The sequence below is a fragment of the Myotis nattereri genome (genome assembly GCF_964212035.1).
Source record: "Myotis nattereri genome assembly, chromosome: 8".
Lineage (NCBI taxonomy): Eukaryota > Metazoa > Chordata > Mammalia > Chiroptera > Vespertilionidae > Myotis > Myotis nattereri.
The window spans coordinates 79,621,331-79,649,197 of NC_138083.1; the positions used below are offsets into that span (position 1 = coordinate 79,621,331).

General features: G+C 35.2%; 1 protein-coding gene across 2 annotated transcripts in view; it reads left to right on the plus strand.

The window, feature by feature from the left end:
* Positions 1 to 27,867, plus strand: part of PIK3C3 (phosphatidylinositol 3-kinase catalytic subunit type 3) — a 77,602-nt gene that overhangs the window by 16,242 nt on the left and 33,493 nt on the right. For both annotated transcript variants that reach the window (XM_081097496.1, XM_081097495.1), the window contains exons 5-13: positions 5,881 to 5,967; positions 7,619 to 7,714; positions 10,746 to 10,817; positions 14,793 to 14,897; positions 15,520 to 15,612; positions 21,805 to 21,990; positions 24,282 to 24,436; positions 25,946 to 26,036; positions 27,247 to 27,314. In XM_081097496.1, coding sequence (XP_080953622.1) covers positions 5,881 to 5,967; positions 7,619 to 7,714; positions 10,746 to 10,817; positions 14,793 to 14,897; positions 15,520 to 15,612; positions 21,805 to 21,990; positions 24,282 to 24,436; positions 25,946 to 26,036; positions 27,247 to 27,314 — 953 coding nt within the window. The remainder of the gene's footprint in view (positions 1 to 5,880; positions 5,968 to 7,618; positions 7,715 to 10,745; positions 10,818 to 14,792; positions 14,898 to 15,519; positions 15,613 to 21,804; positions 21,991 to 24,281; positions 24,437 to 25,945; positions 26,037 to 27,246; positions 27,315 to 27,867) is intronic.

A 27,867-nucleotide genomic window follows, 5' to 3' on the forward strand; every position in this document is an offset into this window, starting at 1 on the left:
TTTTCTAGTACATCCAGAAATAACTAGTTATATTGAGAAAGGTTCATGTCAATCAATTCAAATGGTTATTTACAGTTTAGAGCTGTAATAGTCACAATTCACATGTGGCAATTTAAGTTTAAGTTCATTAAAATTAAATAAAATTCAGAATTTTATGTTACCATAGTTACATTGTCATAATCACACTTTAAGTGCTCACTAGCCACATGTGGCTAGAAGCTACGCATTGGACAATGAAGAAATGGAATCTTTTCATTATTGCCGAAAGTGCGATGGGATAGCACTGGCCTAGAGTGCCATTTTACTAATTTGTAATGGATGAGTAACCATATTATTGTCTTCCTGGTAATCAGGTTATTTGTGTCTACTACACAGGACACCATTTTTCAATACCTTGGAAATTAAGTTAGTCTTCAGGAGATTGCTGATTCTTAGTGAACCATCAAGCATGAGCTACCCTGAAGGAACCAGAAAGTTGTGTGAGATATTTCTCTCATTTTGAAGGAAGTGTGAAAAGGGCTTTCTCTCTTGACATTATCTTTCTAGTTGCAGGATTACTTGAACCTGCTGTCTGCACAATATGGTAGGAACTTCAGGGTACAGATATGTGAGGATAAAAGTCAAGTAGAACAGATGCTGCCCTAGCAGTTGCTTAGAGAGTATTGTCCCCATATGCCAAGGTTGTGGGTTTGATCTCTGGTCAGAGCACATATAAGAACCAACCAATAAATGCATAAGTAAGTGTAACAGCAAAGCTCTCTTCCTTTCTCTCTCTCCCTCTCCCTCTTCTTCTTCTCCCCCTTCCCCTCCCTCCCTCTCTTTTCTTCCTCTCTCCCTTCTCTTTCTCAAATCATTTTTTTTTTTTAACTTAGAAGAACAGATGCTGATACACTTATAGAAACATTTTAGGAGCCACACTGAGAAAGCAGTTGCTAGTTTCTTTGTGTGAACAGCTAGAAAGTTAGTATTGGTAAAGAAGTCTCTTTTATTCAGTTCATTTAGATGAATCTAGAAAAGGGAAAAGATTAATTGGAAAATAAGGTTGGCAAATGTTTTGGCTTTTAGAAATATGATTTAAGAAATGAGTTTTGTTATAAGCTGGGCATCATTTTTTGTTACAGATACTTGAATGGATTATCAAATTGATGATTTATGTGGATTTTAAATTCTGTATGTATTCTATAGTTAGATTTTAGAGAAATGGGGAACATGGGATTATCCAAGGAGATGTTTTGAAAAATAGAGGCATTACCTTTCTTTTTATGCTTTTAAAATTAATAGAACTATCAAAACTGGTGGAAGATTTAAATAGTAATGTTACATTATAACTGGGTAGAAAGATTGGTAGTCAAAAGACCTGATTTATAGCTCTGACACTGGCTCATTGAATAACCAGTTATTTCTGTACTTGTGAATATTTTTCATTGAGGAAGTGTGGTTAGTTGGGCTCCATTCTCCCTGTTTATAAGAATCATAATTATACCATTATTAACATTTTTTAGCTATTTTGAAAAAGAAACAACCTCAGAACAGTTTGTTCATAGCATAGCACGTTAAGTGTACTCTTCTTGGGTTCTGAATCCATTTCTACCTTGAAGCAGCTATGTGAGAAGACATTCATGTAAAAGTAGTTTAATAGAACACATTATTTAGTAGGACCTATTAAAAATCTTTTTTCCTCTTTTTAATGACATAGTTTACTATTTTCAGAATATAATACTGAGTCCCTAGAGATAGTTTTGAGTTTATGTTAGGGCTTTTCTAGGGAAGTTATTATTCTTTGTAATATCTGTACTTGATTAGGTCTCCTCACCTAAGAGTCAGTTTTTCCATAGTGATAATGATTTAACTTGATAATCTTTATTTTTCTAACTTCCAACCAGTTCACTTATGAACTGATACTAGTTATGGTATAAACAATATATGTAATGCAGTATTGGACTAAATTGGACAGAAAAGTCTCATTTTGTTTTATTTTCTTTCTCAATGTTTGTAAATGAAAATAATAACAGATTATGATGACAGATGCTGAAATTATTCAAACTATGAAACTTGCTTAGTGGCAACATTGACATCGAAATTACCTCTTAGCTACAAGTTTTTTTACTAAATAATATGTGTAACTTTTATAAGCATAGCTTATTTGGTTGTATGTTGCCATTTTTTCTGTCATTAAAGAAGGATTTTGGAATCTCTTAGAAATGTATTCCTGATGATACATAGTAGAATCTTTTCTATCAGTCATTTTGGTTTGCTTACTGTTGTCTGAGACTGTCTAAACTTCTCGATTTTTCTTGAAATTAATGGTAGCAAGTAGACAATTAGTTTGAGAGGGAAAGATTGAACCCTGAAATAATATTGATTTATATCTGTCTTTACAGCTATAATTCCTGCCAGAAAAAAATAGAAGGTAACATGGTTTTAAGACTAGATTAATCTCTGAGAAGTTTAGCTGAATGCAACTTTTATGAGGCAAAGACTACTCTTCCTGAGTAAGATTTCTATGTAAAGTTTCAAAGTAAAATTGAAGATTTGTGGCTAAGACTTTATTAATCAGGAAGCTGAAAGCATTTCTATGCTACCTAAGAATTAAATACACAGGCACGTGTGCAAATTCCTTAGGAGACACGTACAACTTTTTTACTTTCAGTAGTTGTTCAAGTGAATTCTTATATACAGCTGCATTTTGTCTTGAATTATTAATTACTGCATTGCTTGCATTTTATTTGATACAGATAAAACTCAGTGTCTTAATGTTTATTGAGGAGAATTATACTTTTTAATAATAGAAATTTATGAGAGAACCATATTGCATTGTGCAAATAGACTAGCTGAGGGATAATGGTGTTCTGTTCAATGACTATTCATTAATTTAGCTCAGTTGTAATCTAGGCTCAAGGAAATGTTAGAGTTGAAAGAGTTATATTATGGCCTTTTAACTGAAAGGAATTTAGAAGAACAAGATAGGAGGTAGTTCAAGAAACTGTCCTGTATGATTATGTGACGGGGTTGGTGGGAGATAGTCTTACCTAATGGCAATATCAGGCATTTTTATTGGGCAATATTCCTATAAATGCTTCAAGAGAGAATTTTGAACATTTGCATAGGCTCTCTGAATCTAAAAGTTTTCTGTCTGGTGACAGAGCAGAATGGATTTTTTTCTGCTTATTTGTATGTTGGTTTTTTTTAAGTGGCACAGAAAAAACAAGTAAAAAATATATAGCTTTGTCATTATTTTCCCCCTTAGGTTCCCTAAGAAAGCTTATGTGTATCTGCAACAATATCCCCTACTGTATAGCTACTTTTGGGGGAGAAATCCGTTTACTGTGTAACTTTCCTGTTAAAGTTTCTTGACAAGAGCAAGCTTGATGCCTAAAGCCTATAAATTTCTATGTTATAGCAGTTTTTATTAACCACATGTTGAAAAACAGTAGCATTGCTTAATTTATATGGTTCTTCAGTTGGATCTAGATCAGCGGTTCTCAACCTGTGGGTCGCGACCCCTTTGGGGGTCGAATGACACTTTCACAGGGGTTGCCTAAGACCATCAGAAAACACATAAATAATTACATATTGTTTTTGTGATTAATCACTATGCTTTAATTATGTTCAATTTGTAACAATGAAAATACATCCTGCATAGCAGATATTTACATTACGATTCATAACAGTAGCAAAATTATAGTTATAAAGTAGCAACGAAAATAATTTTATGGTTGGGGGTCACCACAACATGAGGAGCTGTATTAAAGGGTCGCGGCATTAGGAAGGTTGAGAACCACTGATCTAGATGAAAGGCCCTTGTAAGAAATAATTTGAGAGAACAATTGTGTTAGTACCTGGCTTTCATTTCAGATGGTGAAGTAATATTAATCAAATGGGTTTTTATTCTTTGGGTTTTAAAATGTGAGGTAAAATAACTTTATTTGGCATATCTTAATAAATGCTAATTTTTGGTGGTTTTCTCAACAGCAATCTTTGCACAATTAATTGTTCTTTAAAATAGCTTTAGTTTTTAAATAACATTTTTTCTTATTACAAAGATAATACACATTTTCTACCATGGTAGAAGATGGTTAAAGCACAGACACAATAAAAATCACCTCTAACTCTCTGCCCAGAAATAACCGTCATTAATATGTTGCTTGATATATGCTTTCAATAAATTAATATGTGTGTCATGTATGAATTTATTTATAGACTAGTGGCCCAGTGCACGGATTCGTGCACATTAATTAGAAGGAAATTAATGAGAAGAAAGATTCGTGCAGTAATTATGTTACTGCAAAAAATTACATGTCAAAATAGTCAATATACTATATATAATATAGTTTTATAAAATTAAAACACGTGTGCGATTGGCACCAGCAAGAGCTTTACATGTATCGTGCATGCGTGAGTCAACATTTATTTTTAAATTGCCAGTGTGCGTCATATGTGTTGGAGGGACAGAAGGATGGACGGTCGGTCACTTAACCTTTTATGTATATAGAAGATATTTTTAAACTGTGATCATTTTGTGTGTGTGTGTGTGTGTGTGTTTAATTGAATACTGCTCTAACACTTAATGGTGTCTCAAAATTGTTTCAAGTCATTTAAGATATAGCAGATCCTCAAATGATGTCATTTCCTTATAATGTTGATTAAATGCCATAGGACGGAACTCTGAGTATCTTTGTTCCATAGAATGGTTTCTGCTCCTTTGCCAAAGATTATTTAACTATAGTTATGTGGATATATTTCCAGGGTTTTTATTCCATTAGTATATTTGTCTGTTCTTTTACCAATGCCAGACTCTCTTGATTATTGTAGCTTTTTAGTAATTCTTGATGTTGGGTAGTGTCAGCCCTCAAATTTTGTTATTTTCCTTCAGTATTATGTTGAGTGTTCTGGATCGTTTCCTCTCCACATAAATTTTAGCGTCCTTTTGTTATCTGCGAAATAACTTGCTAGGATTTTCACTGGGATTACATTAAATTTATAGATCAAATTTAATCAAACTGGAAATCTTTACATAATTTTGAGTCTTCCTATTCATGAACAGGAATATCTCTCCATTTGTTTAGTGTGGTTTTTTTAAAAATTACATTTATCAGAGTTTTGTGGTTTTCTTCATATAGATCTTTTACATATTTTGTTAGATTTTTACCAATTTCATTTTTCTGAGTGTTAATATAAATGATGCTTAAAAATATAACAGCTTTATTGAGATATCATTTACATACCTCTGTGTTTTTATTTTCAACTGGAGGCCCAGTTCATGAATTTGTGCAGAGGTGGGGTCCCTTGATCTGGCCGGCAATTGGGGCTGATACGGGGGCCGGCCGGCTGGGGGGAGGTACCGCGGGAGGTTGGCCCCAGCAGCAAGCTAACCAACGGCCCATCTGTGAGGAATCGGGCTCCCTCCTCCTTCCTGTCTGGGTCCGGGCTGCAGGTGAACCAGATTCGGGGCTGTCAGGGCCCCAGCAGCAAAGTCTGGGTCAGTGCACGTCCTAGCTACCAGCCGGTCCTCCGGTCATTCCGGTTGTTTGGTCGTATGGGTCGCTTAGGCTTTTATATATATAGATTTCATGTGCTTATTGCTGGTACATAAGAAATTAATTGAGTTTTGTATATTAACCTTCTATTCTGCAACCTAGCTATAATTGCTATTAGTTATAGGGGTGTTTTTTTTTTTTGTACATTCTTTCATATTTTCTACATAGATGGTCATGTCATCTGTTGACTTAGACAATTTTCTTTCTTCTCAATCTCTCTTATTTCATTAGCTAGTATTTCCAGTGTGATTCTGAAAGGGTGTGATGGACATCACTGTCCCCTCCCCGCCTTCCTTTCTGTGAGGTCTGGGTTAAAATTTTCTTCATTATATTTGTTCTGCAGCTCACCAAAGCCCATCGACAAGGACACATGGTGAAAGTAGATTGGCTGGACAGATTGACATTTAGAGAAATTGAAATGATAAATGAGGTGGGTTGTATCCCTTTTGTTTTTCAAAAATATTTTCTCTCAGCTATCTAAATCAAGAATTTTTTTGACAAGATTTATTGCCAGGTATCTATTGGGGCTATTGAATAATGTGTAGTTTAGGGAGTTCTATACTAATAAGTGAAAACATGTGATATATGCCTTTCTTATATCTCAATGTTATAAGTAGGTAGTGGATTTAGCAAGTGTATTAAATACTATATAAGTGAAGCTTTTGTGAGTTTGATGCTTCATTTGTGTGTTCTATCTCCATTTGGCAGCTCATTATGTTCAAGTTCAAGTCAATATTATATAAATTTATCAACAGTGGTACCTCTTCATTTCAGTTACGTTAAATCATCATTAGCAAGTTCTCTCCCCACTTAGATACTTCTTGTTTTACATACTGCATATAGGACTCTGCACCCTTATTGAAGTTGCGTGGTTCAAGTAGTTGACTTATTTCTTGATTTTATGTATTGGTATAGAATATGTTTATTTAAAAGATGACGTCAGTGAAACTACCTGAAAGTTAGAACACATATTTTTCTTTTTTGTGTATTTACACTGAAATACTAGATGTCTGGTCTAACATTCAATATCAAGATAGCAGAAAAAAACAGTTATATTAATTACATTAGGAAAGAGGAGTATCAATTTTGTGATATGCCTAGCTTATAGAGACCTCTACAGATCACTGTTCTTTGAAAAGTATTCAGTAGGTGGAGAGAGAGAGAGAAATTTTTCATTTTTATAATGAACACTTGTAAAAGTTATATCCTGACATTACCTTTTAAAATAATTAGTGGTGTTTAACCATTTATATGCAGTATGAATACGAGTAGAATATGCTTTATAAAGCTGAAAATTTAAGTGACCTCCTTAGACTTTTATATGATTTATACATGTAGATTTATAACTATTTAAAAAACTTTTTTGGGTCAAGACTAACCACCTTTTAGACTTCATTTGATTTTCACTTCTTTAACAACGTAGTATTTGCTTTTTTAAGGGGACAAGTTTATACACAGAATCAACATTTCTTATGTTAAGGTGGAAGTAACTCTTTTCCAGTATACTTTAAAAAATTTGATAAAAATTTACAAATGCCTGCACATCATCTCAAGATCACTTATAAATTTTAAAAAACTTATAAAGTTTGTATTTGTTAGGTCAAATGACCTCAGTCCTTAGGTTTCACACTTTAACTTTGAATTTTGTCATAATTATATTAATTGATATAGTTAGATTTGTCATATGGTTTAAGGATGAATTGTTCTTTGCTTACAATTGTTAGAAGTACAAAACATCCTTATTTTTGAAAGTAAATAGTTCTAATGCAGTGTATACATAATATCATCAAGATTTTATTTAATAAAATTTAAACTACTGAATAAACCAATGATGTCATTAAGTTTAGTAGAGAGTTGTAAGTGACTAGTAGACAGTACTGGATAAAAGAGTGGTGCTTTGTATAAGAAAGAAGTGCTGTATGAAACAGTGCATTTATAATAACGAAATGAAAATTTGTCACATTCTAAGTTGTACCTGATAGATCCATGTGTTACTGAATTGGGAATAATGATACATACTGATTCTTTAGGAGAATGTTGAAAATGGTTATTTTTCATAAAAATTCTTTTTTTTTTTTTAGAGTGAAAAACGAAGTTCTAATTTCATGTATTTGATGGTTGAGTTTCGATGTGTCAAGTGCGACGATAAAGAATATGGCATTGTTTATTATGAAAAGGTATTTGCCTTGGAACTGTTATGGTCTCTAAAGTAGAGGGGAGGGGAAACATTAAAAAAAATTACTGTTGTTCCTGCTGAGATGAATTATTTGGTTGCAGGATAGCAGAAGACAGCTGTCAGGCGCAGCTGTTTATGTATGCACAAATCATCCTGTAGCTCCAAGATTACAAAAGCCGATCATTCATAGAATGCAGTTCTGGGTTACAGAATTCAATAAATATGCAAGAGATCAAAAACTTTTTGATTAATTATTCTGAAAAGTGGCAAGTAAGATATTAAAGCAATAGCTTTATTAACAATTAAAATTCATTTGAAAAGTAAAACGGGGGATCATGCTTTTTTTTTTTAAGTAGTATGCTATTGAACATTAAGGATTGCTTGTTACTTGAGTATTTATATATAATGTAATGGAATTTCATATGTGTTCCAAACATAAGTATGCTTCTGAAAGACTTCACAAATCTACATTTATTTATATGTAAAATATATACAGAATTAAGAAAATGTTATCAGTAGGCTGAGTGATAACATGCAATTCTGGATTTCCTCTGCTCTGCTTATTACATGAAAGAAAGTGGTGTGTGATTTGACATGTAGCCTCTAGAAAACACCTGTGTCTTAAATGCTTGTTGAAGGGTCTTTATTTAAGTACCACAAAAGTAACTGTATGCATAGTTCAAAAAACATAAACCAGATATCTGCAATCATTGTAGAAATAGTAAGACAAGTGCTTACATCAGTACAAACTAGGACAGCCTTTTAATATATGACATAATAGAAAAATATTTTCTCTAGTATATAGCCAAGCTTATCCCATATAATAAAAGCCTAATATGCTAAGTGTCCGGTCGTCCAGTCTTCCATTCAACCAATCAAAGCGTAATATGCTAATGATATCCTAAGACCGCTCAACCGCTTGCTATGATGTGCACTGACCACCAGGGGCCAGACACTCTGACTGGTAGGTTAGCTTGCTGCTGGGGTCTGGCCGATTGGGACTGAGCGAGATGGGCCAGACACGCCCTGGAGCCCTCCTACAGTCCCTCCCCAGCTGGACAACCTCCCGTGTCCCTCCCTTGCCCTGATTGTGCACCAGTGGAGTCCCTCGGCTTGGCCTGTGCCCTCTCGCAATCCGGGACCACTTGGGGGATGTCTGAGAGCGGTTTCAGCCTGATCCCACAGGCCAGGCCGAGGGACCCCACTGGTGCAAGAATTTGTGCACCAGCCCTCTAGAATGCAGTATATATGTTCATTAGAAGCAGCACTTTTAAATCACATTTTAACTTTAGTGTGTTCAAGCTGTCACAAGTGATTTAAAAAATATGTATTTATAACTATAATTTATTATTTGAAGGATGTATTTATAATGGAGGTATAGGGTTTGTATAGTTAATTTATGATCACTTTTCTGGTATTTTTCAAGTTAATATTTATATTTTTCCCCCTTAAGCTTATATCCTTTCTTTCTAGTAAAAGATTAGGAAACATTAACTTGTTTCAGCTTTTTATTTTATAAATGATATTTCTTGGGAGGGGAAAGGAGATAGAAAGATAGACTAACATTGTTTATTAACTTATTAGAAAAACGATCTTATAAAAAGAAAGGGAAATGTAGGTGAATGAAATTTTGTCACCAATACATTTTAATAAAATTACATTTTATACTTTATGCCATATGTAATTTCATTTAAAGTATTATTCTCTGCCCATATGGAGTTTATTTTGCAAAAGCATACTGATGGAGGTGGTAATTTAAAACATTGGAGATGTGAAGGATCTTTTGAAAGACTGTTTTGATAATAGATGAAATAATAACAGAACAGAAATTAGAAGAATTTCAAGTATTTTTGAAAAGGTTCTTGACCCCTTTCTACTGCTTCTTGAAAAATTGTCCATAAATTAATGCCTGTGTACCCATCCTGTCATATTTCCACTTAGTGTAAAGATTGCTGGGCCAGTGTATTGAATCTAATGGAAATAGACTTTCTTGTCACCTGTCTTTTGTGACAGATAGCCTTAGTGAAGATTACTTGTCACAGTTGGGCTGATAAATGTGTTTCCTGGTATTGTGACTAAGAATCAGCCTGTTAAACAATGGCTGTGGGAATTCGTGGTTTTCTAAGACTCAATTACTGAGCTAAAGTAAAGTCACAGTACTTCCCCTCCTTCAGTCTCCTGATTTTGTTGCACATACCTAAAATTGAAATTATAGGAGCATTTGGAAATTGACAGGAAAATTTGATGTTGGGTATACAATTGTCAGAAAATGAATTTTGACTTTAATTAGTTCAGTCTTTTCCAGTTCTTATGCAGTGACATTTTATTATCCTAAATTACCTTTCTTGCCCGAATTGGATCAAAATTTTTCAAAAAATGATAATACCAACAAAATAAGACAGCTTTATTTCTTAAGAATTGATGGACTGATTCTCATTATTCAGGTTTGCATTGTGTTGAGTAGCTATCCCTCTGAGAAGTCATGCTGCTGAGTCTCTAGCTGTGTATAAATCTGAGTAACATTAACCCCATGCTTATAATTCTGCTTCTGAGTGAAACTCAATTGTGGTTATTTGAAGTTGCCAACATCTAGTTAGTAGTTTTTGCTAGTGATGAAACTTATCCATTGTATTGTATTTTAATTAGCTCTGTGATTTCTTATTCTAAGTTTGACAATTTGAACATATTATTTTTCACCTCCTGTCATTATAAACAGTTTTAGAAAAAAAGACAAAAACCATCTGCTGATTTCCAGACTTCATATCTCTAAGAAGAAAACTATATTACAAATTTGTATTGTTATATTTTATTTTTCTTGAAATATTTTATCAGCAACAAAAGGTAAAAATATATTCAAAAATGTAATTGAAAAAAAATGTAGTTGAAAGGAGATTAATTTTTGAAAGGAAGGAAGGATGTTCATTAAATAGAATTAAAGTACATTGGAGTGTACATTAACATGTATTGTTTTTACCATTTGGTTAAATTTTTTTTACCTTCTTATTTTGGAAATTTATTACATTGTAATCCAGGATGGTGATGAGTCATCTCCAATTTTAACAAGCTTTGAGATAGTGAAAGTTCCTGACCCTCAGATGTCTATGGTGAGTTATTATCCAATTTCTTATGAAAATGCTCCAATCCAGAGTGATTGTGACTTAGATCGACATCATACACTTTCTTTTTAAAAAGTATATAAGTACCTCAGTTACCTAAAAGTGATTTATAAATCCACTTCAGCTATGTGGAATCAAGTTCAGATGGGATTTTTATCAGAAATTTTAACACATAAAAATAAGGTCAGGATAGTGAGTGTTGGGGAGCCATGTTATTTAGATTATGAAGAGCCAGGCATGTAGTCATGCAGTGAGGACTTGGGAGAACAGGTACAGGCACACCTTGGAGGTACTGCACATTTGGGTCCAGGTTACCACAGTTAACCATTTGTGTGCCGTAAGTGTCTATAGACACAAGCGGTCTATAGACACACGGTCTTTTTTATTTATTCATTTTTAAATATATTTTTATTGATCTCAGAGAGGAAGGAAGAGGGAGAGAGAGGGAGAAACATCAATAATGAGAGAGAATCATTGATTGGCTGCCTCCTGCACGCCCCCCACTGGGGACCTTCAGTCCGCAGGTCGACGCTCTATTCACCTGTCCTAGCCAAACTGGCTAGAACGAGGTGGACCTTTTTTAATTAAATTCAAAATATCATGGCAATTAACTGGTTAAGCGGATATCCCAATAAAGTAAGTCACAGGAGTTTTTTGGTTCCCCAAGCTCTGCTAGCGTTAAACATTTCTTCTACAGCTTTCTTACTTCTTCCAGCCTTCATAGAATTGAATAGAGTTAGGGGGGTCTTGCTCTGGATTAGACTTTGGTTTAAGGGAATGTTGTGGCTGGTTTGATCTGTCCAGACCACTAAAACTCTTTATACCAGCAATAAAGCTGTTTTCACTTTCTTGCCATTTGTGTGTTCACTGTTGACCCTTTTAATATTTTTTTAAGAACTTTTTATTTGAATTCACAACTTAGCTAATTGGTGCAAGATGCTTAGGTTTTGGTCCATTTTATCTTTCGGCATGCCTTCCTCACTAAGCGTAAGCATTTCTAGCTTTTGATTTAAAGTGAGAGAAGCCATTGTAGGGTTACTAATTGACCTGATTTCAATATTTTGTGTCGGAATAGGGAGACCTGAGGAAAGAGAGAGAGATAGGGAACAGCTGGTCCGTGGAGCAGTCAGAACACATACAACATTTATCAATTAAGTTTGCTGTCTTATATAGGTGAGTTTTTAGCATCCCAAAACAATTTCAATAGTAGCATCAGAAATCACTGATCACAAATATAATAAAAATGAGAAAATGTGAAATATTGCAAGAATTACCAAATATAATACAGAGATACAAAGTGGGCAAATGCCATTGGAAAATGGTGCCTATGCACTTGTTTGATTCAGGGTTGCTACAAACCTTCAATTTGTAAAGAAAAAAACAACACACACACACACATACACAAAAAAACAACAACAACGCTGCAATATCTGTGAAGTTCAGTAAAGCGAAGCGTAATAGAACAAGGCATGCCTGTATTTGAAACAATTCCCTGTCATCTAGAAGGGGAATTGGTTTATACTAGGATGTACAAGCATCAATGATGGAAATTTTTGGGGAGTCTGGGTTGGTTGCAAAATATGGAGGATCATTGTAACTATTAGAACTATTCAATTTGAATCATGATGTCTTGGATGATTTTGAGACACCTCCTTATTGCATTTTTGAAATCTCTCTTTCATGGATACAAAGAGTAAATGCCTCTTTTGCAGCAGAACTTTAATTAGAAGACCTTATATTTAGAAAGTTCCAGCCAAAAAAATCCTTTTAACAGCATAATAGATATCATGATAGTCATACTTAAAATGCATCTACTTCGCTTTGAACCAGTTTATTCTTATTTTATGAGTTTCTAATTAGATTAGTTACCTTCCTAGTCAGACTAAAGTAGATTAAAGGTAGCACATTGGAAAATGAAAACATGAGGTAAATATAGGTCATTGAATCAGGAAGTAGTAGCTGATGACCTAACATCAGAGGAAGAGATAGGGTAAAAAGAATATAAAAGATTAGAAAAGAAAGGTCACTTGGGAATCTGTTAGAAACAGGCACCCTAAATAACTTCACATAGCCTATGCATAGCATAATAAAATTGAGTCAATATATCTAAATTTGACCCTGAGTTTTCATTATAAAATCAAATTATATTTCACATTCTGAATATTTGAAGCACACAAATAAATGTACTCTGTGGGTACCTTCAAAATGGCCAAGAGTAAACAAGTTTTGCCATACTGGGATCATAGGTATTACTTTTGTGTAAGTCCTACCAAAATGTCAGGTAAATGAGATGTCTGTATATTTAGAGCATTCTTTTCTAAAGAAAATGTTCATCAGCAGTTAAAGCTTTAACATTATGGATGATGTATTTTTTTAAAAAAGGAACTAGGGCCCCTGTTAAAAAATGTTAGTTTTAAATGAAGCAAACACAAAAGAAAAGTTAAAAAAGCAAACTACTCTTCTCACCCACTGTGCTCAAAAACTCAGTTCAGCATTGCTTACTAGAGAAATATATTTTAATAAAGTAACTTTGAGTGCCACTTAGCTGGCATACCAGGTATCAGACAATAAAACAGACTGTAAAACTATAATTACAAGTGCGATACTATTACATATATATGTGCACAGATAGACTGGTGGAACTGAATACACAAATAGATTTAAGAAAATATGGAAAATAGTACATGATAAAAGTGGCATGTCATTACTGAAGTATAGTGCTGGGGAACTGATTAGCCCTTTGGAAAATATTAAATTAAACCCATTCCTCCCACAGATCATAAGGAAAAATTCCAAATGAAGCAGGGATTTAAATGTTAAAAAATGAAACTTTACTGGTACTTTACTCTCAGTCTAGGGAAAAACTTTGTAATGATGACTCAAAACTCAGAGGCAGGAAAAGAAATGATTGATAAATTTGACTATATTAAAAAATTGACTGCATGGCAAAAACACCAAAACAAAGACAGTTGATAAATTGGGAGAAACTGTGATATACATCTCAGACAAAGGGGCGGATATCTAATACATAAAGAAGTCTTAAATACTGGAGAGCAAAGGACCAAAAGCCAATTGAAAATTAGGAAAAGGACATGAATAGACAATTTACGCGTGCCAAAATAAATGCAATAAAAAGTCTCTTTAGCCAAGACAGTGTTTTAAAACATGATTTTGGCCCTAGCGGGTGTAGTTTAGTGGTTAGAGTGTTGGCCCGCACACCGAAGGGTCTTGGGTTCAATTCCTGGTCAAAGGCATACACCTGGATTGCAGGTTCATTCCTGACCCCAGTTGGGGCCCGGGCATGTGTGCGGGACAACCAGTCAATGTGTCTCTTCTCACATTGATGTTTCTTTCTCTCTGTCTTCCTTTTCCTCCTTCCCTTCCACTCTCTCTAAATATCAATGGAAAAAAATATCCTCAGGTTAGGATTAACCAAAAAATTTTAAAAATAAAATAAAACATGATTCTGACCATAGGTAAAATCGTTAACACCAAATATGTACATTTAATTATTATGGTCATTGTCTCTGCCCTCAAGCTACTATTGGAATTAAAACTGCTAAGGTGATAGTACTACAGGGTATCACAAGGTATTAGTAGCTCATAGGAAGAGGGGAAGCTTTAGTCTGGGTTGTCAGGGAAGATCTTAGAGAGAAGGTGGTATTGAATGACGAGAGAACATGAAAACCTTGAATACCTGGAGAATGGGGATAGATGTTTTAAGAAGCTGGAATGCCATGTGCATGCCTATTCGGGCACTAGTGAAGCATAAGGCATGCTTAGTTTTATTATTTCAAAATGGTGATATATTTTGAAACACATAGGAGACTCAAGTTGTAACCAAAATAAAATAGTATTACAAAATGGTCTTAAGTAACTATTAACTTTTCTATTTCTAACTGGTATTGAAACTCCCTTTTGGTGAAGTTTACATCGTTGATAAATATTTTAAATAATTAATAGGAGAACTTGGTTGAGAGCAAACACCACAAGCTTGCCCGGAGTTTAAGAAGCGGACCTTCTGACCATGATCTCAAGCCTAATGCTACCACAAGAGACCAACTAAATGTAAGAATTTATAAAGTATTAATATAAAAATAATTACATGGTTATGTTGGTTATAATCGATGTGATACCACTTCATTTATGAAGGTTAATGAACCCAAAGCTATTTCAAATTTTGGTAGTTTTATTATTATTTGGGGGCTTTCAGTAAATATATCCATCCTGGAGATAGAGCTACAAATAGCATATACTTTCACACAATAGCACTCTTACAGCTGGCGCTATGGCCCTAAGCTGCATTGCCCAAGAGAGGCCTTGGTGTGCACACATGCATGGTAGCGCATGGTGACTGGATAAGAGAAAGATTTGTTTGGATTTTTCCCATTTAAGGGGGAGTCTTTAATTATTTTGTTTGGTTTGGTTTGGTTTAATTAAATTAGGTCTGTAGTTATATACTTTATATGGAGTATGACTTTTTCATCTTATCTTTTTCTCCCCTTTAGTAATATCCTTTTTGGACTGATAAGGACAGTAAAATTAAGTCTTACTTGGCTGCATGCACATTCTCCATGCTTCCACAGTAGTTCTATAATAGAAATATTTTAAGTAAATGAAAAATTTTAAATGGGAATATGTAGAGGAAGAATATATTTGATAAAAGTAGTTCTTTTTTTCTTTGTTGTAGATTATTGTGAGTTATCCACCAACCAAGCAACTCACATATGAAGAACAAGATCTTGTTTGGAAATTTAGATGTTATCTTACTAACCAAGAAAAAGTAAGTTTCTTGAATGTTTTCATATATCAAATGTATCTACAGTGTTTGTTGCTGATGAACGAGGTGAGGCATAACTGCCATAGAAATAAAGAGTTCTTGTCAAATTTTTTAAAAAGTTGCAGAACAATATACTAGTATGTGATAATCCATTTAAAAAAAATTGTAGAGGTAGACACACAAAGACACATGTACCCTTTTGTTGATGCATTGATAGCGACTGAATGGGTTAGGTCAGAGGCATGAGTTTTGTTTCTGGTGCTGCAACTTATTATTAGTAGGTAAGATGAGGCAAATTGCTTTGGAAGCTTGGTTTCCTCATTTTTCCAATGATGAAATGCTCCTTAGCAGGTGAGATATTACAGGTGAATAACCTGTCCAAGTACCTGGTGAATAGTAGGTGCAGAGTAAATGTTGATTTGCCTCTTTTCTTCTCACTTCTTTGAGCCTGGGTTGGCTAGCAAAATATTTACATCACTAAAGGAACTGTAGAATTCTGGAGGACATATGGCTAGAGAGAGTATGAGAAATGTAATTTGAAATGTGTAAATTGAGTTGGTAGAGTGACAGCCAGCTTGGAGTTAAGGCTAGAGGCTTGGTCAGAACTAGACATTTGCTTTTCATAATGAAGCCATAGACCAGATAAAGTCTCGGGGGAGAGGAAATTATGATGAAGTCAGCACTAGACCTGCATCTGCAGACTTGGTTTTGACTCTGTGTTGCCACTAATAAGCTTTTTACTGCAGGCAGATTATTTTACCTACCTTAACTTTAATTTCCTCAGATATAATATGATTGATTAAATGACAGTGAACTTTAAGTCTCTTCCAGTTCTTAAAATAGTCTGCAAATTCTTAGAACATTGGTTCAATAACTCTTAAAATATGATAATAGTAGCCAGTATCTATTAAACAGCCTTTTATGCCAAAGATCTTTTATGCCCCATAAAAACTCCACAATTTAGGTATTAGTGTTAATGATAATATGTTTTTATTGATTTCAGAGAGGCAGGGAGAGAGAAAGAGAGGGATAGAAATGTCAGTGATGAGAGAGAATCATCTATCAGCTGCCTCCTGCATGCCCTCTACTGGGGATCAAGTCTGCAACCTGGGCATGTGCCCTGACCAGGAATCAAACTGTGACCTCGTGGTTCAGGTTTCAATGCTCAACCACTGAGCCTCACCAGCTGGGCCAATTTAGGTATTATTGTTACCGTTCTACAGGTGAGGAAACTTGAGTCTTAGATTAAGGAACCTGTGCAACACAAAGATTTTCAATGCTGCTCCTTGATGTGCTCACATTTGTGAGTTAGAATAGAAAGTCATCAGTGAAGACAAAATAGAGGGTTATAGAGATCCTCTACAGTTGCAGCATCATGCACATGCCTCAGCAGAAATTATGAAATGCATTGGGGGCAGAACAGAGAAACAAATGGAGAAGTAATATCAGTCAGAAAGCTGTTCTAAAGTTCTGTGAGAATGAATAAATCCTCCTATATAATAAAAGGCTAATATGCAAATTGTCCCCTTGGGAGTTCGACTGGGAATTCGATCGCTCGCTATGACGTATGCTGACCACTAGGGGGCGGCATGGAACATGGCGGGTGACCAGCTACAGTGGCGAGGTGCTGAGGGAGCGAGGGAAGGGGGAGGCCGGGAGGCAGGGAACCTGATCAGCCCTGATCGCCAGCCAGGCCTAAGGACCCTACTCGTGCACGAGTTTCATGCACCAGGTCTCTAGTATATTTTATAATCTCATGAGATGGTCTTTAGCTGTTTTAACTTGTTTTTCTGAAGCAATTGTATTTTCTTGATTTCAAAATAAAGATAAAAATCCAACTGCAACTCATCTTAACTCTTCGGCTTTGAATCTTTATCTTTTATTGAGGCCTTTGGAAATTCTTTGAGGTTGAGCATCTTCATTTTAAAATTTACTCTAGCTTTGAGTGTTATTCCCTTCATCACCACAAGAAAGGAAATATTCCTCAATAGAATCACAGGTTTCTTATTTTGTGTTTTATAAAAAAAAAAAAAAAAATGAGTTAGGATATGATACTCTGTTAAATGAAGAATAATATTGGTCACAGAAATTGTATTTTGAATGCAGCACAGTATTGTGTAAAATACACAGCAAGATATTGAATTAAACTGTTAGAATGTATAGGCTCAAGAAGCATAGAATAGATTTACAGAGCAGAACTGCCTCAGATAGAAAGGCTTGCAAGAAAAATTGTTTGTTTAAAAAGTAGTCACTTCCCACTGAAATTCAATTACTTCTAGATATGTGCAAAAGAAATAAAATGCTCAAGTGATATAAAGTGTATGACAAGTTTCATTTAACCAGTTGAGTTTAAGTTTTCGAAGTGTGGGTGATGAAACTTCAGTTCTCAGGACGTATTATAGGATTCTTACGATCACTAGGCCGAGTGGATGATATTTTCCAATGTTTGGGAAGCACTTTTCGATATATTGGCCTTGAAGTGACCAGAGAACATATTCACACAGACACATTTGTATCTTTGTAATAATTTAAAATGGGTTTTGTAGGAAACAGTTACTCCTGTACCCTTGTCCCTTAATTTATCTACAAAAAGAAGGTCAATTTCCCAGGAAGAGTGCTTTAGGTTATTTGGCATTTGGTTCCTGAGGCTAAAAAGATTTTCTGGAGGAGATAGCAGTGCCCAGAAAACAAATTGGTGGAAATTTGTTCTTACAAAGTTATACTTATTTTTTCTTGTTAAATTTGGTCTTTCCACCTATTTTTGTCTATGTCACCGTCAGGGCTTGCTGGCACACAGTCTTTATTACTGCAAATGAAAGCCATCTAGCCTAGAATTGATGTTGCACTTAGAAAGTTTATAACAACTTGTCCAACAAAACCAGTTAAATTTATGAAATATTTTAAAATCTGTGGTCCATAGCATTTAAGAAGTGATTCTTAATTGAATTTATTAGAAAAACAACTGTGATATTACAATATAACAAGGAATATATATTTGGTCTTTGGTTCCTGACATAGTTTCTAAGACCCAGGAATTCCATAGTGGTAGTGATGAGAGGAAACATGTTTATAATGAGTTCTTTTCAACCACACCTGAGTTTATACCAGCGGTTCTCAACCTGTGGGTCGCGACCCCTTTGGGGGTCGACCGACCCTTTCACAAAGGTCGCCTAAGACCATCGGTAAACACATACATAATTACATATTGTTTTTGTGATTAATCACTGTGCTTTAATTATGTTCAATTTGTAACAATGAAATTGGGGTCACCACAACATGAGGAACTGTATTAAAGGGTCGTGGCATTAGGAAGGTTGAGAACCACTCGTTTATGCTAATGAGGTGGCTCCTGGAGGCTGGGGCTGGTTGCCAGAGGAACCAACCTTGTGATTAGAGGGTTGGAACTTTCACCCCCTCCCCCTGATCTCTGGGAGAAGGCCTGGGGATTGAGAGGGGCCAGTGATTTAATAAATCATGCCTATGTAATGGAACCTTCATAAAAACCTATAGTGATGGGATTCATAGAGCTTCTGGGTTGATGAACAGGAGAGTAAGTAGCACCTCAGACTATATGGGGACAGAAGCTCTTGTGCTTGGGACCCCTCCGGACCTTGCCCAATGTACCTCTTCATCTGGTTATTCATTTGTATCCTTTATAATATACCAACAATAGTAAGTAAAGTATTTCTCTGAATTCTGTGAGCCAGTGTAGCAAATTATCGAACTGGAGGAATGTATTCAGAAGTCTGGGCAACCTGGGGATCCAAAGTTGGCATCTGAAATGGGAATTAATCATGTGAGACTGGCCCCAGGTGTTAATGTCAAAATTGAATTAAATTATAGGATGCCTAGTTGGTTTCCTCTGAAAATTAGGGAGTTGAATGGTTTAGAAAACTCACATGCTTGGTATCAGGAGTGTCTTGAGTAGAGGAATAGGTTTTCCTTTAGCAGCAAAGTAGAAATTTCTAATAACTGAGTTGGTAGGAGTTAAAATTAGAAATATACATGATAAGTATTGTATTTTACAGCTATAAAGTGATTGTGCTTATGATCGTAAGAATAGGCGGTACCCGTGAGGTGATTCAAAGATCAAAGGGAGTTTAACAAAAATATTTATTGCATCTTTTCACACAAAAAAAATATTTATTGCTATTAATATAAAACATGGTAATAAGTGTGATAATGTTAACATTTGATGTTTGACTCAACATCAGAAATGGGTTAAAATATTGGATAATAAAATTTTAACATTTATCAAGTATTTATTATGTATAGCTATTGTCCTAAATATTTGTATTCAATAACTTAATTTTAACTGCAACCTAATGAAATAGGTAGGTCACTTAAAAGTTAAATAATGTGCTCCAAATGACTCCGTTAAAAATTGATGGAGCCAAGAGTTGGGATTTGACCCCAAACACACTGGCTCTCAAACTTGTGTGTGCACTCTAGGGATCACATTACGTTTGAATCCTGTACTTTTACAGAGATCAATAAAGCATCTTTAAGAATTTAAGATGGAGTATCATCATTATTATTGCTGTCTTCAGAGTCTTATGCTTTCTGTCTTTATCATTTCTCTTCTTGTTTCCTTCATTCTATTATCTCCTTGTTTATATTTGTAACATTTAACACTATAAAGTTGTGGAAATCTTTGTACAGTGCCTTATGTGTCTTGGCAGTAGTGTACGCTATAAATCTTACTAATAAGTCTACAAATCTGAGAATGTGGGGGTTAGATTGTTTCAGTTATTGAATTGAATATAGGCATGCTGCAAGATTTGCTTATAATAAGCACATAGGCACATGTTTCTATTAAGATTGCTGTTGTACGATGAAATGGAAAACCTTTGCTGTAGTTATTTAAGAAGCATTGCTTTGTTTCCACATTCAACCTAAAATATATTTTAGAAATGAAAAGTAATTGCATGGGTGATTCCTAGGGCAGTTCGTGTTCTTATTGGAAGGGGAAACATTGTACTAAACGGTGTGCAGGAGAAATAGATAGCTACCCTTGGGGAATGCAGACTCCAGTTGTAGAATTAAGAAAGCCCTCGAAAGTATTTAGCAGTTAGGAGAGCATCATTTAAATGAAAGTACTAGGATTGAGGCAGCTACTGAAGGAAGAGCTGAAAGTTGCCAAAAACTTCCTGGAAAAGTTGAATTTTTGACAGGTAAGCACCTTTTTTTAAAGAGCATCTATTATGCATGCAACCATGAGTGACATGCTCCAAGGTAATTTACTTACCTGACAGTTTGGTGAAAACTTCAGTGTGCTACCGAACTAAAGTAGTGAGGTTTCAGAAAGCTACTAAAACAGTTAGCTGAATCATAGAATATTTGCTACTGCTTCTGTGTTTATCTATTTTTATACTTGTTTCTGTGGAATTTTTATTTGTCTGTTTTTATGAAGAGAGACATAACAATCATTTATTTGAGTCCTTATGTATGTGAGTATCTAAGAAACTCAATGATTCTAGAGAAATGTTCAAAGTGAGTTAGTGCTGAGGAGTCTACCCTGCTTTGGCTTCAGAATTTCTCATTCATTGTCTGTTTTATGTCACATGTAAATGTTGTAAAGTGGTCAGCTCGTCTCAGAAGCATTTGAGAGTTCATGAGATGTGCCTCAACTTTGTCTTGAGGCCTGTAGTGTTTTAAAATACCAAAGCATGCCCGGCTGGTGTGGCTCCGTGTTTGAGCATTGACCCAGGAACCAAAAGGTCTCCAGTCCAATCCCGGTCAGGGCATATGCCTCAGTTGTGGGCTCAGTCCCCAGTGGGGAGCTTTGCAGGAGGCAACCAATGAATGACTTCCTCTCTATCATTCTCCCTTCCTCTCTCTCTAAAAATCAAAATATATATACATATATATGTATATATGTATATATGTATATATATATAAAATTAAAAATAAATAAAATAACATAGTGAAGAAAAGTCAAAGGAAACTGAAAAAATTCATAGTGCTTTGAAAGTAATTTGATCTGTGGAGTTACAGGGAACATGCTTTTGTATTTTCCTACCCTGCATTGTTTCTAGGGTTGAATCTATGACTATAGTGTTCACAGAAGGAGTCTATCACTGACTCTGCCACTCTTTCATCAGGACCAAGGGGAACCTGCTTCATAACCCTTGACCTTCCCTGCCCCAGGTCATAGGCTGTTGTTTCTAATTGAAACATCTTTTCTGATTTTAGGCTTTGACAAAATTCTTGAAATGTGTTAATTGGGATCTACCTCAGGAGGCCAAACAGGCACTGGAACTGCTGGGGAAATGGAAGCCCATGGACGTGGAGGATTCCCTGGAGCTACTGTCTTCCCATTACACCAACCCCACAGTGAGGCGCTATGCTGTGGCCCGGCTGCGCCAGGCAGATGATGAGGTACATCAGCATTCATTATTCCTCTTTGGGTACATGTTAAACTAGAGCCTGATCCTAGGCTGAGTGTGTGTGTGTGTGTGTGTGTGAGAGAGAGAGAGAGAGAGAGAGAGAGAGAGAGAGAGAGAGAGAGAGAGAGAGAGAGAAAGAGAAAGAGAGAGAGAGAGAGAGAGAGAAAGGAGGGGTAAGGAGATTTTTTCAGGGGAGAAGAGGATATACTGGGTATGTTTTCAGAAGTAAAATTAAAATATTCCTCCAGGGACTCCTCTGTGAAATGAAAATTTACTTCCTGATCTGTTTCATGATAGGACAATCTCTCCCAGGACACTCACCTGGCAGCAGAGCTTGCTTTGCTCTGTCTGGAAAGAGGAATTCTAATGAAAAATGGTTTAATGCAGCACCAGCTAGGGAATAATTCAGATCCCCTCTATTAGTCAGTATACAACAAGCCCCATTTAATTGTAGCCTTGCAAAGCCCTTGGGGCCTCTAAAACAGAGGTGCATGGTCATCTTATTCTCCTTCAAACTCCTTTAAACTTTCCACTGCTGACAGTTGTGTGTATGTGTAGACTTTCTGAAGGTGGTTTTGAATCCTCTGGAAAGCAAAGCCTGCAAACTTGATGCTGGCTGTTTTTATATCTCAGGCCCCGAGGGAAGGAGGAACAGTCTGTGTTGACACAAAGTTGCTGCATCTTGAATTTTAATAATTCCTAATAAGGTAGACTAATCCAGCAATATTTTTTACTTATGAATTTTTATAGGGTGAATATGCTCTCAAATATAACCTAATAGTCTATGCCAGCCTGAAGTGCTTATGCTCAAACCTCAGTATGTATCTAGGAATGCTGATCCCATAGAACTTTATCAAAGATCTTTATTAAACACAATTAAATCATTTTGAATTTGTAGTGGTATCTGAATTTCAAGAAGCAAAGCTCAGCCTTTATTAAGGTTGATATTTTTATATGTGTATTTAATTATTGTAAAGTTTAAACACTAAAGTAAATAGTATAGTAAGTCCTTGCATTTAAAGTACACATCTTTAACAATTGCCAACTCATAGCCAATCTTATTTCATCTATAACACCTCTTACTCTCTCCTCCCTGTTCCCTCCCATTCATTAGCTTCCCTGAGGAAAATCTCAGATATTGTATAATTTTATCAGGACAGGATGTTATTCACTCTCCTATTAAAGAGCAGTTCTTAGCATTGTGATTTGGCATATTATCTTCTCCTTCCTGATTGTCTTTACTGTATTGCAAGTAAAAAAATTATTACATATTTATTTGAAATATCAAAATACTTATTTTTAGATTCATTAGAAATTTCACTCAAGTCATTAATTCTTTACATTTGACCTGAGTCATAAAGTTTAGATAAAGGCCTCTATGATGTAGTCAACACAATCCCTCAGTGTGAGTTTATATCTAAATAAAAAAGTTGTAAATAATTATTTCTGATTGTCTGGCTTTTGTTCCCTCAAACTTAGAGGCTAAGTGTTTGTGTCTAGAGTTATCAGTGTTCATGTAGATACTGAGCTCTTTCTAGACCATTTATAATTTTTGTTATGAGGTGTAGAGAATAATAGAAACATTACATGCATTCTAAACTGCTAAGTGTGGTTCAACAATTAATTTTTAGGGTTTTTTGGGGGTTTTTTTTGAAATTTCAAAAATATAGCATAAATACTATGGTGGTTAAGTTAGCTCATGATTTCCCTTTCTCTGACCCTTACTTCAGTACTGAATTATGTATACTCAGCTAAAAAAACTATTGATTCATTAGATGTATATTAAGATCTGAATTTTGTCTTTTCTCTGACTCTATATGCCTATATATATATGTGTGTGTCTTTGGGAACACTACATACTGTATTATTCTCACCTCATTTTCCTTTCTATCAAGTGATAATAGTTGCTTATGTCACTTGATAGTTATGAGAAAAAATTATGTGGGGCAAAGTTTGTTTTGGTGTTTGCTTTGCTTTTTGAATACTACTTTAAACAAGGAATTTACTGGCCACTTACTCTGTGCTAGGCACTAGTCTGTGACTTTCTTCTATTAATTGATTTAATCCTCATACCTCATTCCTAAGGCTTGTATGATCTGTCCATCTATAGATGAAGACTCAGTGAAACCCCACAAGATTAGGTATCCTAGTGATCTGACAAAGGAAACACAGCTGATAAGTGGTAGAGAAAGTGAATTGTTAGCATAATATTTAGGAATAAGTTATGTCTATAACCATATTGCATTTGTTTTTTTAATATTATCTCATTTCTTTATTTTCCAGGATTTATTGATGTACCTATTACAACTGGTCCAAGCTCTCAAATATGAAAATTTTGACGATATAAAGAATGGATTAGAACCTACCAAGAAGGATAGTCAGGGTTCAATGTCAGAGAGTACATCAAATTCTGGAATAAATTCTGCAGAAATAGATAGGTATGGATATCCAGGGAGGACTGGTTTTCACATCGGAGAGTTTCCCTCCTTTCTAACTGTCTTCTTTCCATTTTCCCTACATGTACAAAATCCTAGTTGGTATTAAGTTTGAAGTTTTAGCAATGAATATGGCATGTGCACTCACAGTTTTTGCAGGCTATGGAGTCAAATTACCTAAGTTAAAATCTTGACTCTGTCACTTACTAGCTGTGTACATTGTGTAAGTTGCATATTCTCTGTGGCCCCAGTTTCTCATCTTAAAAGCAGGGAGGATAGCAATAGTAACTGATCTTTAAGGGTTGTTGAAGCATTGGATGAGTTAATACACATAAAGCATTTAGAAAAGTGTCTGACACATAATGTTCAATACTATTTACTGTTCAAGTAAATGAAGGACGGCATGTTAGTGGATTCAAATATTTTATTGTAAAATTGTATATTTTAGTAGTTATACTAAATAAAGAGCATGTTACTTGAATTAAGATCAGCTAGTAACAGTAATAACAATTAAGAACTCTCACCTCTGTAGCAGACACTGTGAGGTAGTCTACATACATTGCCTTGTTACAGTAATCTACTGAGGCAGATGCTCATATCCTGAATTTAGATATCAGTGACTTACTAGAAGTTAAGTTAATTGCCCAAAGCTCATAACTTGCAAAATGGTAGAGTTGACTCCAGAGTCCATGTTCTTTTTACTTGGCCATTATGTTTTTCATCAAATCTTAAAATTTGCAATAAATAGGAACCTTTGAGCAAGAACTTTGAGGCCCAGTGATAATAAGCTATTTTGTAAAGTCTTGAGAATGAGTTCTGGAAATCAGATTACCTGAATCAGTCCAGATATTTCAGTTGTCACATGGGCTCAAGATTATATTTCTGAAATTTTTTATGATTATGTTAATGCTGTTTTTATCTTCTGTGTTTCATTTGGAGAAGAACTGAAAAACAGAGAGAATTTTTTGTTTTGTTTTTAAGAGAAGATACCCCTTACATTTTCTCCCAGTATACATTGGAAGCCTTCTGTCTCTAGTCATGCTACCTTCCTCCTTACTTATGCCACCTAGAATGTTTTCTTAGGGTCTGCTTAAGATTTTATGGCAGCATATACACTGTAACCCAGTATTTCCCAAATCATGGTCTGCTGGTCACTAATTTGTGTATTTTTAAAAAGATACAAAGTTGTTAGGGATGGTTTTGTGAGCAAATATGTTTGAGAAATGTTGGAATGCTTGTTTGAAGTAAAATGGGCTTTTTTAACAATAGTATTTAGCAATATGCAGACTTGCTCATCTCCAAGCAGCTATTATCAATATTCATTGACCACGAGGCCTCTTTCCCAAAGCATACTGTGACTCTGGTGTTGCACAGAACACACCTTTGGAAGCGACACATTATCCGGACACAATTGAGATGAAATATGCTAAAAAAAAAAAACAAAACAAAATGTATCTGCTGTTCCAAAAAGAATATGTTACATATCAGTGATATCTCCTATTATTTTTTCAGCTCCCAAATTATAACCAGTCCTGTTCCTCCAGTGTCTTCCCCTCCCCCAGCATCTAAAACAAAAGAAGGTTCAGATGGTGAAAATCTGGAGGTGAGTGCAGAGCTTTTCAAGTTTGTTATAGGAGAGAGCCTACCACATAAACACCGTAGAGTGGTTTTCATTTTTAAAATTTTTATTTATTGATTGATTTTAATCCTCACCTGAGGATATGTTTTTCATTGATAGTAGAGAGGGAAGGAGAGGGAAGAAGGGGATGGAGGGACAGAGAAACATCCATGTGCGAGAGAAATGTCGATCAGTTGCCTCATACACGTGCCCCAACTGGCGATCGAACCTACAACCTGAGTATGTGCCCTGACCAGGAAACAAACCTGAGACTCTTCAATGCATGGGATGATGCTCTAACCACTTATCCACACCAGCCAGGGCCTAAAATGGTTTGTTTGAACATGGATTTTTTTTTTTTTTATTAGCACCTGAGTATTTTTTTCCATTGATTTTTAGAGGGTGGGGGGAGAGAGAGAAACTGAGAGAGAGACATCAGTTGCCTCCTGCCATTGGGTCTCAGGATGGAACCTGCAACCCAGGTAAGTGTGCTTGACTGCGAATTGAACCTGAGGCCCTTCAGTCTGCAGGCCAACACTAACCACAGGGAAACACCAGCCAGGGCCTATGGTGGCTTTTAAAGCATTGATTTTGATTAATAAACCAAATATTACAACTTTATTAAATAACCTGTTTTATGATGCATGTTTATGACTTTTCCTCTCAGCAAAAAGCACCAGATGATCTTCAATTCGAGGTTTTTTATTGGTGCTTTGGGCATATGAATAGATTCATATGCAATGTAAAAATAAACTGGCTTCAGTATTTTATTAAAGAAACTCAATATTTATTGCTAACATATTTATGAACATTACTGTAATTTTTGGTGTTTGTGATTACACTGTAGAAATGTGTGGCTTTGATACTAAGGTTGATACACTACAAAGCTGTTTCTTAACTCATAGAAAAATTAAATCTTTTTAGATAAGTAGACTGACTTTTGAGGTAAAACAGGCCTATTTGGCTGGTGCTACTCTGAACAGTGCATTCGGAAGTGCATTTGCAGAAGCACTAGTATGTATTGTTAAATTTCTCCCTAAGACTTCTAATTTGAGAAGAATCTTTGACACCCCTGATGTTTAAAACAAATATGTGTTTAGATATTAAACAGTTAATAGCAGTTGGTTATATATATATATAAATATATATATATATACACACACACACACACACACATTTCTTTTAATTCTTTCAGCAAGATCTCTGCACCTTTTTGATATCAAGAGCCTGCAAAAACTCAACACTGGCTAATTACTTATACTGGTATGTGAAAATAATTTTCTGTTTATTTTCTGTAGGCCCCTCCCCTCCCAATATCATAAACATTAAGTCAGTTTAAAATAACGTGTGAGCAATCATCAAAAGCCTAAGTATGGTATTTATATCTAGCTGTATTCCTTTACAACTGTGCTCGTGAATGCTTGTTAGCACCACCATTTCTCTTCTTTTCACTAACTTTCCAGTATCTAAGATCAGGTTGGGTAAGGTAATGAGTGTGGTGTTTTTGTTTGTTTTTTTTTTCAGTTCGATGTCTGCTTGCCTTTTATGGTATCTAAGTTTAAGTATGATGCTTTATAGTCCCTTAGGAGTGTGTATTTTCACATTTTTTACCAAAGCATCGAAGCATACAGAAATGGAAAGTGGGAATGTGAGGTTACTTATTTTATGGACGAGGAAACTGAGGCAAAGTCATCATATAATTGAACTCGATAGAAGCTGAAGATTAGATCATTTACCCAGCACTTTGCCATTTACAAAGTATTTTCAGTGACCTTTTCTCAGTTGTTCCTGTGAAGTGAAATAGGGCAAGTATTAA